This window comes from Mustela lutreola, chromosome 4 (genome assembly GCF_030435805.1).
Source record: "Mustela lutreola isolate mMusLut2 chromosome 4, mMusLut2.pri, whole genome shotgun sequence".
In the NCBI taxonomy this organism is placed as follows: Eukaryota; Metazoa; Chordata; class Mammalia; order Carnivora; family Mustelidae; genus Mustela; species Mustela lutreola.
The window spans coordinates 112308748-112326504 of NC_081293.1; the positions used below are offsets into that span (position 1 = coordinate 112308748).

A 17757-nucleotide genomic window follows, 5' to 3' on the forward strand; every position below is an offset into this window, starting at 1 on the left:
GTAAAGCAATACAATTACTCTAGGCATTAAAAAAATCAAAAGATTTTGAAATGCTTTGCAAATATTCAATTAACATTTTGGTAACTGCATAGAAAATGAAAAGAATTACAGAAATTTAATTTTTTATGTCATATCAGAGAAATAGCAATTTTCTGAGATGACATAAGTTGTCTCATGAAATAAAGAACAACTCTTTCAAGCTGAATGATAATCTGACATTATTTTCTGTCTTGGTTTAAACATTCTACAGCAAAAAATAACTTTTAAAGTAAAGATACATGAATTCTTACAGTAACGTGTTATATCGCTGATAGAAGTTATCACTTTATATCTTTTTGCTAATCTGGGTAATAACTCAGAAATAACAAAGACCTATTAGTGTAATAATCACCAACATTTCAGGAAAGGGAGTCCAACTCTGCACTATATATTTTTACATAATACATTTCTAACATCTACTCCAAGTAAAAGAATTTTTCTATTTTTACAACAAAGGAATTAAAAAATCACTGAGACATTACATATATGAGTTACAAAAATCTTAAATAGGTTTACAAATTTTTACGTATGTATATACTCATCTAATTATTACCTAGATCAAGATGTGAACACAGAGGAAACGAAATGGGGAAAAAAAAAAGTCTAGAAGGTTTAAACAGCACAAGCAAAGACACAGAGGTAAAATGGATTACAAATGACAAAGAATGACAAAGCAATCCACTACACAACTGGAAAGGTAACAAATTTTGTACAAGGGCATTTTATTTTATTTATTTATTGTTTAGAGAGAGAGAGTGTGAACACACATGTGTGTGAGCAGGAGGAGGTGAAGAGGGCAAAGCAGGTTCCAAACCCAGTGTGGAGCCCAATGTGGGGTTCAATCTAAAGACTCTGAAAGAGTCTGAGATCCTGACCTAGCTGAAATCCAGAGTCGGACACTTAACTGACTGAGTGGCCCAGGTGTCCCAGTACAAGGGCATTTTATTTTATGTATTTTATTATTTATTTATTTACATACTTACTTATTTTTTACGAGGGCATTTTATTTTATTTTAAAGATTTATTTATTTATTTGACACAGAGATCACAAGTAGGCAGAGAGGCAGGCAGAGAGAGAGGAAGGGAAGCAGGCTCCCCGCTGGGCAGAGAGTCCAACATGGGGCTCAATCCCAGGACACTAGGATCATGACCTGAGTCAAAAGCAGAGGCTTTAACCCACTGAGCCACCCAGGTACCCCTACAAGGGCATTTTAAATGAATAACAGATTTGAGGAGACATAAAAGTAATAAACACCTAATAAAACTTCAAATACAACTTTAAAATGTTTTAAGGCTACAACAAATTATTAACTAGTAAGTTTGGAAAACAGCCCTAAGTAACAACTTGAAGTTGATGAGGAGAGGGAGACTGATACAGAATGCCTCTATGTTTCCAAGTTCAGAGATGCTATTCAAATTTTTCATTATAAAAATTTTTATATTTCTAGTAAGAGAACATAACTGGCAATGCCTTCATCTATGTCCCAATGCAAATTCACATTTTAAGGGCCAGTATAAAAGGAAACACAAAAAAGACTTCCTACAGAAAAGAACTAGCAGTTTCTAGTTATACTCAATTCAAGGAGGAAATGATAATAGCTGTTATATATTCAGTCATTACAATACTATGGTTCTAAGCACTTTTACAAATTTTAGCTCATTTAATTACCACAACCACTATATGAGGTTGGTACTAATATTAACTGTATTTTATAGAAGAGGAAACCAGCCAGAGATGGTAAATAATTTGCCCACCGTCATACAATAATATGCAAAGTTGGGACATAAACCCAGGCAGCCAGACTTGTAACTATGTGTCTTTAACCAATGGGCTATGTGAGTAATAGTCAAATTAAATAACCATTGAAGTCTTTTCTTTGACAATATGGTGATACGTATATAAAAGATTAAAAGTATATATACGAGCAGTATACTTGGAGTATAATTTCCTTACATACAATAAGGACAAATTATAATTGAATTGTTTTCATTTCTGTATATACATAAACATATACATTATTTATATAGATACATATACACACACATTTTCTTATGTATATTTGTACATGAGCCTATATATAATTTGTGTATTTACATACATATCTATCAAAGAGCTACTTGTATAGGAAAAAAATTATATTTGGCAGGAAGAAAAAGATCCATAATCTATGGACCATTTTCATGCAGAAAATATTGACTATACACACACACACACAGATGTTTATAAATAAGATCTTTCCTTTTCTCGAATATAGGACTCTCTTGTTGGAACTACTACCAAAACGCTAACAGGGCATTACAGAGATTTGAAACAAATGAACAGGATAAGCAGCAGCGCAGAAAAAAGCACAAGGCTGAAAGCCAGATTCTTGTCTGGAGTCTGCCATGGATCAGCAAGATGACCTTAGACTACTCAGACGATTGAATGAGTGGGTTGGAAAAAAATGATGTCTAATGCTCCTTCTTACCACATGATTCAATTTTTTTTCTTTAGTAAGGAAGAAAGAAGTGATGGCATAGCTGATAGACAAGAACAGAAGTGAGTAGCAATGCAGGTAGGTAAGAAGCAAGTTAAGAAGTGTAAAAACCACATGGCCCCTGAGCCAAAGTAAAAACTTTCATAAATCTTTTCCGGTCATGCGATCTCATTGAATTTATCTCTATGATCTCATTTATGAAAGATTTTCTTTTATGTCATGAGCATGAACAAAGGTGTTGCAACATTTTTATTAAAAGTGCATTTCACCATTCATATTATCAACTTTCTGGATCTAAAACTAACTCCCCAGATGGCAGGTACACTTGTGGTGAGTATGGCATAACCACAGAGAAGTTGAATCACTAGGTTGTACATCTGAAACTAATGCTACATTGTGTGTCCACTACACTAACTGCCACCCCCCACAGCCCTCAAACCAAGCCATCTGAGTATTATTATAGGGGCAAAGTGAGCCAAGGCTTCAATTTAAATACTCAGTACTGTACTTAAAGACCTTTGAAGGTCTTTACTAAGGAATTAACGCTAATCTATGGTTGTGGTACTTTCCATATTCAGCACTTTTGGTACATATTAATTCTGTGTATGGAAAAAAAGTAGTAAAATTACCCGTAAACATAAATGAAACTATCTTTGGGTTACATAAGAACAGTAAGAATCATTTACTGGTTTAACTTCTCCTACATTGTTCCACTCCCTCAATGAAACATTTCTGTACCATGCGTGCTGCTTACCTCATTTATCCATTTCCCTTTTTTTAGTTCACTGTTCCAATTCAGGGCAATAAACAAGGTTAAGTTTGATGACGACATGTATTATAAGTACAACCAACGCTTTATCATATCTGTAATCAACAGAACCAAAAGGGCGGTCCTTTTCCTTTTAGAAGTGACGAAAACGGCTAATTGGTTTGTACACACAATAAAATGTTTTATATAAAGTGATTTCTTTAATATTATTAGACAGTTCCTAAAGTTGGTGAGTTTAAACAGCACTTTTTAGATAATCAGCATTCAAAACTTTTTAATCTTAAGAAAACTTTTTCCGTATCACACTGAACAGTATAAGGAGCTAATCATGCTTCCTGTGCTTATTGAAACGTATACTTATTGTAAAGATTTGGAGGTTTCCTACCTCTGAGGAGGAATAAAAGGCAGGCAGAAGATTAAAATAAGTCCTATTTCAGCATAAAGAAAGGTTGCAACTGCCGCCCACTGGAGTGTCATTTTCTCTCTTCACACCTAAATAGAGAAACGCTTAAGTTTACTTTGCCGCCTTTCAAAGACCCACTTGGTTAAGGGCCCTGGGGCGCAATGTTTTCGTCCTGGGGACTGACGAGGTTGGGACCTTCCTCTCACCCTAGGCACCCGGCCTGAACTCCCGGCGGGAGGGCCGGGGCGGGGGTCAACGGTGGGCCGGGAGGCCCGCGTCTCCACCTCCCGAGCGAGCCCTGCGGAACCGCCGAGGAGGCCTGTGCGGCACCCAGGACGTGCTTGCCGCACCCCGCCCCACCGCTGCGAAGGAGCCTAAAGCTACCTTCCGCTAACGCCCGCGTCCAGCGGCCCTCCCACTCCGCGAACGTGCCGCGGGCTGGGCCAGCTCCCGAGCTTCCACCGCGGAGGGAGAGGCGCGACCCCGCCGCCCCGCGCGGCCTGGCGCTCCTCCCCGCCCGGGGCCCGCCGCTCCGGGGCACCCGTCCGGCCTTACCCCGCCTGCGGCCGGCCTGGCTCCCCGCGCTGCTCCGCGCAAACCGACGCGCGGGACGTCAGACGCCGCGGCGGGGCGAGGGGGGCGGGGAGGGGAGCGGTGTGCGTGTGTGGGGGGGTGGTTGGAGGAGAGCGCCCCACCCCCCTTCTCGCCCCCGCCAGCTCCCAAACCGGAACCGCGGGGCGCGAGCCCGCCGAGGTCGCTGGCGGCGTGAGGAGGACGATTAGCAATAATTGTTTTCTAATTGATGGTGGAGTTAGAGGGTGACTCAGACTTTTCGGTCGAATGCTTGGGGTTCCCCAGTCAACTTCAAGAGAGCCGACTTTAAATTTCTAATGAAGTGTGGTTTGGCGGGAGGGGCGCGGTTAACCGACGTTTTCTGAAAGAGCTTCGTGGGGTCCACGGAGGGGCAATGGCGCCGGGGCGGGACGCGGAGTCCGCGGACCTGTTAGAAAGGGGCTCTTTTCCTGTGCTTTCCTGTTCCGTCTTCCGTCCCTAGAAACAGCCGCTAGAGTTAAATGGAAGAGGCAGGACTGCTGGTTGTGCAGCGTTTTCTTTTGAGAACGTGGAAAAATAGGCAGCTTCAAAACATTTTTTTTCCTGCTCTGTCTGCAGGCTAGGAAGAGACAAGGCACTGGAGAGATGTTTGGGGACTGAGAGGGAAAACCATGTGTGTGGGTGCATTCCCTCAGTTACTATTTTCCAGGTTTTCGAGTCGCGTGAGTACACTTTTTAAATATTGACAAGATACCAGAAATGCAAATGACAGTAGGACCCTCCTGGACAATGTGGGAATATTAAATGAAGTAAATAGATAATTATAGAAGATAAAAATCCATTTAAGTGAGTGCTTTTTCTTATCACAAATATACTTGATCACACAGAAAAGAGAAAAACGACTAAATCGAAATTAACTATAAGGAAGGTGGGTTTTGTTTTTGTTTTTTGCTTTTAAGTCAAACGCATTTAGGACTCCATGCTCTTCTACACCGGTTCCTTTGAAAGGCCGGGCATCGTCTTCTATGCTGCCGTGCACACACCACTAGTATAATTTGCACACATAAAAATTACAAATTTTAACTATAGCTCCCTATTTGCACATATACTACTTATATCAAATGAAAAATCCAGTTATCTTTAAAAATATGTTAATTGAAAAAGGAAAGTACAGAATGTGCCTAAAAAGATAGAGCGACACGATGTTTATTTCAAAATGGATTCATTTAATATTGCCAAACAGATAGCTGTCTCCTTATACAGTTCTCATGTTGGTAGTATAGACCAGTATCTTAACTATGGATTTTTCATAACTGAGATACTAAATTCTTGCAATGGCACACTCATCATTAACAAAATTCTCTTAGTAACACTCCCAGACCATGGAAATTAAAATTATTTAAAAAAATTAAAATTATTATCCACTGCTGGAAGGCCTAAAAATATAAATCAATCACTAAAAACAGTATGAAAATTAGGTTTTTAAATTAAAAATTAAATTTCTCTAAGAAATAGTTCAAATATATAATCATCTCTAGGTTAGCTACCAAAATTTTATACATAAAACTTGGGGGACTAAAACTAATTTTATTTTAGGTACAGGTGTATTTACCAAGTTATCAATCTTCTAGGATCTAGAAGACTTGAAATGTAACAAAGTTAATGTCATTTAAAGAGTTTCACGGATCTTAGTTTTAAAATTATTGAAAACATCACACATGATTAAACTTGGTTACGTACAATTTAAAATTGGGGCAACTGTGTGGCTCAGTGGGTTAAGCCTCTGCCTTCAGCTCAGGTCATGATCTCAGGGTACTGCCACATCAGGTTCTCTGTTCAGCAGGGAGCCTGCTCCCTGCCCCGCCCCCCCCCCCCCAACTTGTGATCTCTGTCAAATAAATAAATAAAATCTTTAAAAAAAAATCATTTAAAATAAATACATCGAGGTTTCACTCATGAATTAGGAAGTACCAGTTTGATTTCCCAATTTAAATTTTTAATCTAAGCCCTGAAAGTAATTCTATACAGGATTTCTTGTTCCTTTTCATTTTAAATAGAATTGGCATTCATTTTGTCACTTTGCACTTATTTTCATTCAAACATGCTTCATGTTAACTTATAAATACTATAGGACTTACACTTTTAGCATTAAAATAAGTTTTATTTAAAAATGTTAAAAACACCATTCCTTTCAGGAAAAAAAAATGAGGGTCTTTTTTTTCTTTCAATTCATAATAGTATTCAGAGCAATTACTTGTCAATGTTTGGAAGGATGACCAGGATGTATGATCTACCTGATGTCATCGTCGTCATCTTCTTCTTCTTCTTTTTTTTTAAAGACTTTATTTATTTATTCATGAGAGACAGAAAGAGAGTCAGAGAGAGAAGCAGGCTCCCTACTGAGAAGAGAGTCCAACACAAGACTCCATCCCAGGACCCTGGAATCATGACAGGAGCTGAAGGCAGATGCCCAAACCATCTGAGCCACCCAGGCCCCCTACCTGGGGTCTTCTTTAAAACTAAATTTTGCTTCCACCTAGAGATCTACTGAATCAGAATCTCTGAGGATGGGGTCTAGGACGAACTTTTTAAAATGTTCTCAGGGTTGTGTTCTTAAGCTAATGTGTGAGAGACACTGACTTAAAGTAGAAACCAAAATGTGACCTTGGGTGGTTTCACTGTAGATATAAAGTGAAGTAAATACTAAGGAAATTTAGAAGTCCAGTCAAATCCCATAATGGTCTGTAAGGTAATCTAAGACTGCTGATGTGCTTGACAAAGCGTTAAATACTCTTTTTTCCTGCCTTGAAGTTATCTTTTCCATCATGTACATTAAATGTTGATGGAAACACATATATGGAGTTCCAAGTTCAAGAGCAATGTCAACCCAGTCCCAGATGCACTTCAGTGGGGTTTCCTCATATCCAGCAAACATGGCCGGGTTTGCTAAGAGTCCTCTTGCAACCATCACACCTATAAATTAAAGCATATTACATTTGTCCACATATTAAGAACTCATGGGTATGAGGTCAAACTTAATGAAACAAACTGAGAATACTGAAAAATAAAGTATTATTACAAGGTTTCATAATAATCATGTATTAGTCTAAATTACAAACCAATTTGATTTGTTTATAAACCCAACAATGTTTCAATGTACTTATAAGAATTTAAAAAAATTTTTTAAGACTTTTACATTAAACAATTAGTCTCTAAGGATTTTTTTTAGGGTTAATCCAGATTGTCATGAATTGGGTTTGCTTAAGTTTATTTGCATTCTCCCATTTAGCAACACTTATCACAGGCCTTGGTGTGCCAATAATTTAAGGGAGTAACAAAACTGTTTAGCAGTAGGTAGTTCCTTTGGCTTTATGACCACTCTGTGTTCACTAATTTCTATTTTATGAAAAGGCTACCTATTTTACTAATAGCCTTCTAACTGGCCACTCATTGGATATGATGGTGGCAGAAAAGTAACTTAATTTTCCCCAATTAAAATAATCTTCTGCCTCTGAGTATAAGAGTTAATATAATTTTAATAAATTGTTTAGCTTAAATCAGTACAACGTGGCTCCACTTTGAAGACCAATAATGAAAAATCACATTAACCTTACTCTCCTACGCCCACATTTTTTTTTTGTTGTTAATTAAAAGTAAAAAAAACCTCAAGTACTTATTTCTTACCATCTGTCCCAGTAATATGCCATACATTTTCTGCTTCTTTTAAGTTTCTGATGTCTCCGTTAGCAATTACAGGTATAGACATATTTTCCTTAATTATTTTAATAGCCTCATAGTGGACCGGCTGATGTCTTTCTTCAACAGTTCTTCCATGGACTGTAATCCAAGAAACTCCTGTTGCCTCAGCCTTTCGACAAAGATCTACAGTTCTTGTAAGGTCATCATGGATCCTGCAATTTCAAAATTACATCAGTCTACTTACAGCATACAAATCTTAATGCTAGAATTAATAAGTTAAATAAAATAATATTTCATCTGATACATTATTCAGTTAGCTTTGCTATATTATCACCACATGCTACTATCAGAAAGGTTTTGTTCAGAGATCAGTTTCCATCTAAGACTTCAAATTTAGCTATTTCACTATTGGAACAATAGGATGACAAATTTTACCTTACCTAGTGCTTCACCATTTTGGTTTTGATAACTGAAAAAGTCGTCCAAGAATACTTGGATGGAATGGAGGAATGGAAAGACAGTATCCTAATATCTTTTGTGTATGCCCCAATCTGCGAGTGGGAGAATATAATACATTATCATGAAATATATTTTTAGCCTGTCACCCAAAAACCTGTTCCTGGTTTATTCTCTTTTCATTGTGGAATTTTAGTGCAAACATTATTTCTATTTTCTACTCTTGGCACCAGGAATGTTTCTCAGCATCATCATCATCATTATTATTATTTTTTTTTTAAAGTAGACTCCAGGCTCAGTGTGGAGCCCGATGCAAGACTTGAACTCACAACTCCTGAGATCAAGACCTGAGCTGAGATTAAGAGTTGGATGCTTAAAAGTGAGCCACCCAGTGCCCCTCTCAGTATTATCATTTAAGCAGTACATGGAAAAAAACAGGGTTTCTTTTCAGGGGAAGTTTTTAATAATAAAGGGATTTTTTAATATCTGTTAAAAAAATAATGAAGTTCTGTTATTTTTATGAATAAAAATTATGGTACATAATAATTTACTAAATGTCTTATTTCAACATAGCCAAACACTAGCTACCAATTTATTAAGGATGGATACATCCACACTCTTAGACAAAAGGCACTTTTTTATTTCCTAAGTAATAGACTATCTTGTCAGTAGATTAAAATATTGTCTTTACCTTATTTTAATAGATACTGAAAATCTGGGATTTTCCACTTGATTTCTTACTTGTTTCACCATATCTCGAACAAGCTCTGGCTTGTTTATTAAGCAAGCTCCATAACCTTCTGCCATTGCCCACCTTTATAAAGCAGACACAACAAATAAATTATAAATATATGGACAAGGAGATACAATTTTAAAAGCATCATTAAGTACATCTATTTCTTAATCTTAGTGACTGGAACGGAATCAGATTTTTATAATTCACAGATCCAACATTTTAAAGTGGATCAATAGGAGATAAGGAAAACATGTTCCCAGATCAAAAAGTACTTAGGAAAAATGGTTTTCATTGGCAAGTGAGAAAATTAAATTAAAATTCATTCAACCAAAACAGACTTAGGTATTTGTAATTAATTTCAATTACTTCAGATTTTTAAAATTCCAAATTTGATGTTTATTGTACATAACTAGATGTTCTATTAATCTTAATAGTAGAAAGATATTTTTGGCTTACAGCATTCCAACACCACTGAACAGCTTACTTAACTCTCCTAATGAGTATACAAATATGTCTAATCTGGTTTGGATTATGATGTACTTAAAACCTGATTTTATTCTTTGGACACATTTTGTATTATCGACATATAACCTAACATGGTGTTAAGAAGGTAGGGATATTAACGTCAAACTAAGCATCCTATCAGTACCCAGTTACTTAGACTCAACCAAATAACTGTGGTATGGAAAGAAAAGGCAATTATAAGAAGGTATTCTTATAGAGAATAATATCTGTTAAAAAAATAATGAAGAGAAAATTAATTAGGAGAAAACAAGGGGCAATTTCTCGAATCATAGAATCACAGTTTCTTGTCTGACATAGCAGTAAAAATTCACTTTAGGAAAAAAAAAAAAATTCACTTTAGGGACTGCTATAAATGTTCTAGTCTTCCCTAACAACCTATGGATCAAGTTCAAGGCAGATCCACACATAAAAAAATTCTAGCGGTGAGGTAAGATGAAACACTTATCCATGCTTTGTTTTAGCAATCAGAAAACATGTTTGCATATCTGTTCCTAAATAATCTTTCCTTATTTTTTTCTTGCTTCTTATTTGGGTCCCAAGTGCTTTAACTCCGTTTTATTTTTTTATTCTTGGAAAACTGGAGAAATAGTTTACCATGTTCACATAGTTTTTTTCTAATTTTTTGAAAATTCTTCCAATTTCTTTAAGTTTTACCTCTGAGGGCAACCACAGTTAATGTCTACTCCATTCGCATAAGGACAGACAATACGAGCAGCATCAGATAAAAGTCTTGCATCATTAGCAGCAAACTGAACAATCAATGGGCAATCACCTGATAAAACAAATAGCTCAACATTAAAATTCACAGAAACACACACGTGTGATACATCAAACTCTTCATGTTTGTATGGGATAATGGTAACTACTTTCAGCCTAAGAAGTATCTATTCAAACAACATACCATTAAACTAATTTTAAATATTTTAAAAATAATTTACATTTAGTACAAATTCAAACAGTATAAAATTTGATAAGTGAACATTGTAACACTCATGACAAACAGATCCCATTTCCAAAGATGAGAATTAATTTATTGTGTTCCGCAACAATTTATGTATGCCTCTAAAATTTAAACAAATGTGAACATTCTATATACATTTCCACGCCTACTGCTTTCTTTTCCCCTTGATGTATCTGGGAGCTGTACTCAGACCTATTTTCTTTTTAATAGTGTATTTCTGTATGGATATACCATACGGTGTACTTCTGGACGGTTTTTCATTTGTGGCTTTTGAAACGGTGCTGAGATGAGAATACTGTTACACATGTGCTACTCTTGAGTATATTCACAGGGTAAATGCCCAGGAATGTGAGTGACTACCAGATAGGCATTGACAGACATCACAAAGTTTTCTTTCAGAAGAGTTTACCAATATAGATACACAACAATATGGATGGCAGTTCTCATTCTCTCACAACTTATTCTATGTTGTCTATCCAACAATCTGTATTTTTATTTGTGGGTTCTCTCTCCATACTCTGCCTATTTTTCTACATGTAATTTTTTTTTTGAAGATTTTATTATTTATTTGACCGAGAGAGACACAGCGAGAGAGAGAGCACAAGCAAGGTGAATGGGGGAGAGAGAAGCAGGCTTCCCAAGAAGCAGGAAGCCGGATATGGGGCTCAATCCCAGGACCCTGGGACCATGACCTGAGCTGAAGGCAGATGCTTAATGACTGAGCCACCCAGGCACCCCACTAGATGTAATTCTTAATTATTCTTTATTTTCTTGGTATTTTTAAAATTTTTATTTATAAAACAAAGAAATTAGCTCTGCTATCTTAAATACACGAATATTTTAAAGATTTTATTTGAGAGAGAGAACAATCAGGGGGAGGGAGAGAGGGACAAGCAGACTCCCCACTGGGCATGGAGCTTGATGTAGGGACTGATCCCAGGTCCTTGAGATCATGACCTGAACCCAAGTCAGAAGTTTGACCAACTGAGCCATCCAGGTGCCCCTCTATTGTAAATATTATACTTTTTCCAGGTTTTGGTTTGTCTTTGAGTATGTGTACTCCTTTCTTACATATAAAAGTTTACATTTTAATCAAGCAAATGTGTCAGGTACTTCCTAAGTTTTAAGGACATATTTTTCCCATCTTTCTTTCGGTGAGTGTTATAAACTCTGGATAGATGTATTTTAATTCTTCTTGTCATTTTGAGGACTACCTATATGGGATTCACTGAGTGTTTGCCAAAGCAGATTTCTGAGCATCATCCCAGTTCCATGGATTCAGTTCCTTTTTTCCTTTTTACTTAATTTTTTGATTCAGAATTTTTCTGGTAATCCACTGATTTATAGGACTAACACAGGAGAAGAGAATTTGCTTTTCCCTGAGGATTTAGGATGTTTTTCCTTTATAACTTAAAGAGTTACAGAATTTCAATTTAATAACCATTTATTGGTCTACTATATTTTTAACACAGGGCTAAAAGCTAAGGAAACAAATCAATAAGAGATAATTCCAGACTTCAAGGAGTTGATAGTCTAGAGAATAGGAGACAAGGCACACCAAGAGGGTATCATAATACAGTAGGATTAAGTTCAACAAAAAGCCCGTGAGAAAGGACAATAGCAGAGGGTGATCAGGCAAACTCCCTGGCCACAAACCCTGAGAGCTGGATTAAGAAGCTTGCGGTGTTGTTTGCCAGAGAGATCTGGATCTGGGGTCAGATACAGCTGAGGAAAGGATATTCATAGAGATGTATGAGAGGATGGGGCATTTTCAGGGACTTAAGTAAGTTAGTATTATTAAAGAATAATAATAATAAAGAACAAGTTGGTGGAAGGCGCCTGGGTAGCTCAATTGGTTAGGCCTCTGACTCTCAGCTTCCACTCAAGTCATTTCATGCATCATGGCATGCAACCCCATGCAGGCTCTGTACTCTGTGGGGAATCTGCTTGAAAGAGAATCTGCCCCCTCCACCATTAGCATGTGTGCATGTACTTTCTTCCTCTCTCTCAAAATAAATAAATAAATCTTAAAGAAGAAAAAAAAAGAATAAAGTTGTCTCTGGAAAAAAACTAATGGAAGACAAAGCTGCAAATGATCTATTCAGAGAAACTAATGGAAGACAAAGCTGCAAATGATCTATTCAGAGGCTAGATCATGAGGAACATTATAGATTATTCACAGGTATTAGGGTTTTTTTTTTAAAGTAATCTCTTCACCTAATCCTGGGGCTCAGAACCCACCACGCTGAGGTCAAGTATCACATGCTTTACTGACTGAGCCAGCCAAGTACCCTGGCAGGTGCTGGAATTTTACTCTTTAGGCCACTGGTTCTCAATCTTTAGCAAGTTTAGAATCACCTGAAGGGCTTTTTAAAACCGATTGCCAGATCACATACCTAGAGTTTCTGATTCAGTGGGCCTGGGGCAGAGCTGAGAATTTCGATTTTGAACAAGCTTTCAGATGATGCTAATGCTGCTGGTCTTGGGGTTCACCCTTTGAGAACCACTGCTTCAGGCCATGAGCAGTCCAAGAAGGATTTTAAGCACAGAAGAGATGTGATCAAATTTCCATTTTACAAAGGCTCCTTTGGGCTATTTGTGGGATGGTTTGGAATGGGGCAAGACTGGAGGCAGTGAGATAGGAACCTAATAGCTCAGGTAAGAGGATGGAGCCTTAAGGAAGGCTGATCTCATGCTTAGATATATCATCCATAATTTACAAGGCACTGAATAAAAACACAAAAAACTTATTAAAAACATAAAAAAACTAAAAGCTTTAAAAAGAAAATCTCTGAATTGTGTTGTTTCTAATTAGACAAGAGTTTTTGTTTTTGTTTTTTTAGTTTCCAAAGTCAGCAAATTCTGGGTTTCACATACCTTGGTTTGTAGTAAATTCACTGTCTCGGGCTTTTATAGATCTGACAAAATCAGCAGCAACTATCATTGGTGTATAGCATAGATCACAACTGTATTTTCTTACTAATGTTCTAAAAGCCAACCTGAGAACATATAAAACTTTCATTAGGCATTTAAAAGAACACCACAATCATATGTACTTCCAAGTTTAATTTAATTATTAAATATTTATTGGAGGAAAGGTCTACCTTTGAGAGGCTAGAGTACTTTTCCCTATTCTGGCTGTTAAAAAAGAAAAAGAAAAACAAGCCCAAACTGGAATCATTTGCCCCTCCATGACCACAAACCAAGACCTAATTACAGTTTCAACGTATCCCAGGAACGTGACCTTTTAAAAGTCAATCTGAAATTTCTTGAACAGTAGTAGTAAAGCCATCTGCAGGATAAAAAAATCCCTGTCATTCCAATCCCCACCACAAGATATCCTGGCCTGAATCAATCCTTTCTTTTCTTTTGCTAATAACTTGTTCCACCCTCCTTCCTCTAAAAACCTTCCACTTTGTACAACTCCGTGGTTTATCTCTCTACTTGCTAAGTGAGATGCTGTATGATTCATGAATTGCTTAATAAAGTCATTGAGATCTTCACATTTACTTAGTTGAACTTTGTTTTCTTTAACACTGCTCAGTATATTATATATAAAACAAACGTAAGAAAACTCTGAAGTGTGGAGAAGAGAGCAGAAAGGCTAGTGACCTTGGGACCTGAGGAACCATATTAGTGAGTTTCCTGGGTTTCCTTTTTGCTTCAAATATGCCAGATTTGGACCTGAAGAAGCTGGCAATCCGGAAATATGGAGAGTGCAGACAAAAAGAGTCCCAACAAAAAGTCAGCCCTCTCTGACCAAAGACTAGGAAAGGGGAAGACTAGCAAGAAAGAACAATTTTAAATAGTGGCTCACTCCAGCCAAACACCAGAGACAAAACTGTGGCCCCACCTCCAGAAGCAAAGGTTTAGTGCAGAGCTTACACTTCTACCTTTCCACGGCTGAAACAAAATTATCTAACACCTCTTCACAGTGGTGTCAGAGAAGGCCTGGTAGCGAGCTTGGACTTTAATACTTGCTGGTCAGTAACTTAAGTACTTTCTCCCTTCCCACTGTTAAGTAGTATCAGAGGATGCTTAGTGAAAGGCCAGGACTTCTATAGAGTCCAAAAGGTACCAGGTCATCCCCTCCATGGCTTTACCCCCAGCTCAGCAGTAATGGGGAGCCTCCTACCCCCAGAGCATCAAAGGAGACCAAATAAGAAATCAGGACTTCTACTTTCACCTCATAGTAATGAGGTAGTGCTTTCTCATTCTTCTGCTATAGTGATGGCAGGAAAAAAAAAGTTAAAGCAAAAGGTTTGATATTCAGATTCAACCAATATAATCCACTCTATTAAAAGGCTAAAAGAAAAATCACATAATTCTATCAATGTAGAAAAAGCATTTGACAAAATAATACTCATGATAAAAAAAAAAAAAACAAAACCCTCTCAAGAAAAGAGGGAATAACAGGAATAGGAAGGAACTTTCTCCTCTTGATAAAGGGCATCCACAAAAAACTCCTACAGCGGGGCACCTGGGTGGCTCAGTGGATTAAGGCCTCTGCTTTCGGCTCAGGTCATGATCCCAGGGTCCTGGGATCTAGCCCCATATTGGGCTCTCTGCTCAGCGGGGAGCCTGCTTCCTCCTCTCTCTCTCTGCTTGCCTCTCTGCCTACTTGTGATCTCTGTGTCAAATAAATAAATAAAATCTTTAAGAAAAAAAATAAACTCCTACAGCTAACATCCTTAAAGGTGAAAAACTAAACATATTCCTCCTAGATCATTAACAAAGCAAAGATGCTTGTTCTCATCATTCCTATTTAACACAGTGCTGGAACTTCTAGTCAAGTGTATGAAAAGGAAATAAAAAGCATATGATGGAAAGGAAAAAATGAAACTGTCCCTCTGTGTAGAACAGCAGATTGTCTAAATAAATAATCCCAAGGAATTTATTTATTTATTTATATTTTAAAAATTTTATTTCTTTATTTGACAGAGATCACAAGCAGGCAGAGAGGCAGGCAGAGAGAGAGAGGAAAGGAAGCAGTCTCCCTGCTGAGCAGAGAGGCTGATGTGGGGCTCGATCCCAGGACCCTGGGATCATAACCTGGGCCAAAGGCAGAGGCTTTAACCTCTGTTTTCTTAAAAAACTAAACACATGGTTACCACATGACCTAGCAATTATAGTCCCAGACATATGAAGACTTATATTCACGAAAACCTGTGTATGAATTTTTACATTTACTTGGTATCTTTTATTTAATATCCTCTGTATCTTTATAGGTGGGGGTTACAAGCACGATCTTTTTTTATTGATATAAAAAGTGAAGTTTGAAGGGGTTATTGTTTACTCAAGGCCACACATGTAACAGGAAAAGAACACCAGCACACAAGCCTAGATCATGACCCCAAAGCTAGGTGTCTGATGATCCCAAATGATGGTCAGAGCATAAAAAGAAAATCACATTTTAGCTCATTAACCATTTACTAATACTTACTTTGAATATCGAACCATTGGGGCACAGACTTTCACCAGCTGCCCAGAATGAAGCATTTCTATTGGATCTTTTTTCTTTCTTGACATACTGTGGTTTGCATGCAGTCACTCTTCATGAATACAGATTTACTTCAAATCTGACAAAGACAGTTTGCATAGAGAAAAATTACTTTCATTAGATGAATTCCCATCATTCTAACAATTGCAATTGCCCAGATTTTTTTTGGCATTTTTCAAATGCCAAGATTTTTTTTTTTTTTTTTTTTTTTTTGTCATGCTTTTGGGCTCAGGAATCTTTTTAGCTTCTTTCACAGTATCAAATAAGATACTACAGAATCCTATCTCCATAAGTCACTGACAGTTTTTAGTACAGTGAAATCATCACGTTTTTATATTTGGTACAAATTATGCTTGCTCGTGTCAAACACTCAGTTTCAAATTATATACTTAACTCACTATTATATACTTAACTATCTGCTCAAATTAATAAACGCTCAAGATGTGGAAAACTACAAGTTTTTTTTTTTCTTAGAATACCATGTTTTTTCATGTTACGTTTAAAATTTTCCATGTTACTTTGTTTGGTATTGACAAACCAGAAAATTTAATTTGAATAATTTTATATATAAGACTATGTACGTCTGGCACTTTGAAATACCGTTTTATGCAGGAAGGCTAAATGGCATTAATTGAACTACTTTAAGCAAATCAAATGATGTACTAGTCTATTTTATGTTTATTTTTTTTTAAAGATTTTATTTATTTATTTGACAGAGAGAGATCACAAGTAGGAAGAGAGGCAAGCAGAGAGAGAGAGAGGAGGAAGCAGACTCCCTGCTGAGCAGAGAGCCCGATGCAGGACCCGATCCCAGGACCCTGAGATCATGTCCTGAGCCGAAGGCAGCGGCTTAACCCACTGAGCTACCCAGGCGCCCTATTTTATGTTTATTCTTATTTGCAATTTCTATTCTTTGCATCTGAATCAGAAGGCAAACTTCTATTTAAAAAAATTTAAGTGTGGTTTCATCTAGTAAAAATTTCAATTATAATCATATAATTGCACAGTAAATCACTTTAAAAAAAAAAAAAGATTTTATTTATTTATTTGTCAGAGAGAGTGAGCACAGGCAGAGTGGTGGCAGAGGCAGAGGAGAAGCAGGCTCCCCGCCGAGCAAGGAGCCCGATGTGGGACTCGATTGCAGGACACGGGGATCACCACCCGAGCCTAAGGCAGCCACTCAACCAACTGAGCCACCCAGGCATTCCAGTAAATCACTTTTATACTCAAAGAGGTACAAGTGATTAAGTTACAGTTCATAAATGTTTTTAAATTTTCTATACCTAGATTCCTGTCATTTCATAGTGTTGGTTGCTTTCCATATTCCAGTGTTTAGCTTTAGTAACTTAGTAACAGATATGGGGCAAACGTTAGGAAGAGCTAATTGCTCAACATGCAATTATCTGTTTAGCTAATCCAGAAAGTACTATTAAAATCTAAATATAAACTAGTTAATTTCCATTTCTATAGGTATAACGTAGAGTTGAAATAAGCTAGTTTTACTGACCAATGCGGTCTTTTACCTCTTATTTAAAGACTTTATTTATTTATTTGAGAGAGAGCGCTAGGGAACAGGGGTAGGAGCAGAGGAAGAGGGACAGGCAGACTCTGTGCTAAGCACAGAGCCTGAGGCCAGGCTC

General features: G+C 37.2%; 2 protein-coding genes across 4 annotated transcripts in view; both read right to left on the reverse strand.

The window, feature by feature from the left end:
- BCAP29 (B cell receptor associated protein 29) overlaps window positions 1-4392 on the reverse strand; it is a 51648-nt gene extending 47256 nt beyond the window's left edge. The window contains exons 1-2 of one of the 3 annotated variants that reach the window (XM_059170815.1): window positions 4244-4392; window positions 3671-3777 (exon numbers count right to left, since the gene is read on the reverse strand). In XM_059170815.1, coding sequence (XP_059026798.1) covers window positions 3671-3762 — 92 coding nt within the window. In that variant the 5' untranslated portion in view covers window positions 3763-3777; window positions 4244-4392. Of the gene's footprint in view, window positions 1-3670; window positions 3778-3894; window positions 4033-4072; window positions 4220-4243 lie in introns of those variants that run through there. The other 2 variants (XM_059170816.1, XM_059170817.1) reach the window with 2 other exon arrangements.
- A 1053-nt stretch (window positions 4393-5445) lies between these two features.
- Window positions 5446-16175, reverse strand: DUS4L (dihydrouridine synthase 4 like). The gene is given in 7 exon segments (XM_059170814.1): window positions 5446-7213; window positions 7925-8151; window positions 9087-9209; window positions 10311-10428; window positions 13495-13616; window positions 16061-16136; window positions 16139-16175. Coding segments are annotated over 7 exon segments (951 nt in total). The 3' UTR covers window positions 5446-6965.
- Window positions 16176-17757: the final 1582 nt, after the last annotated feature.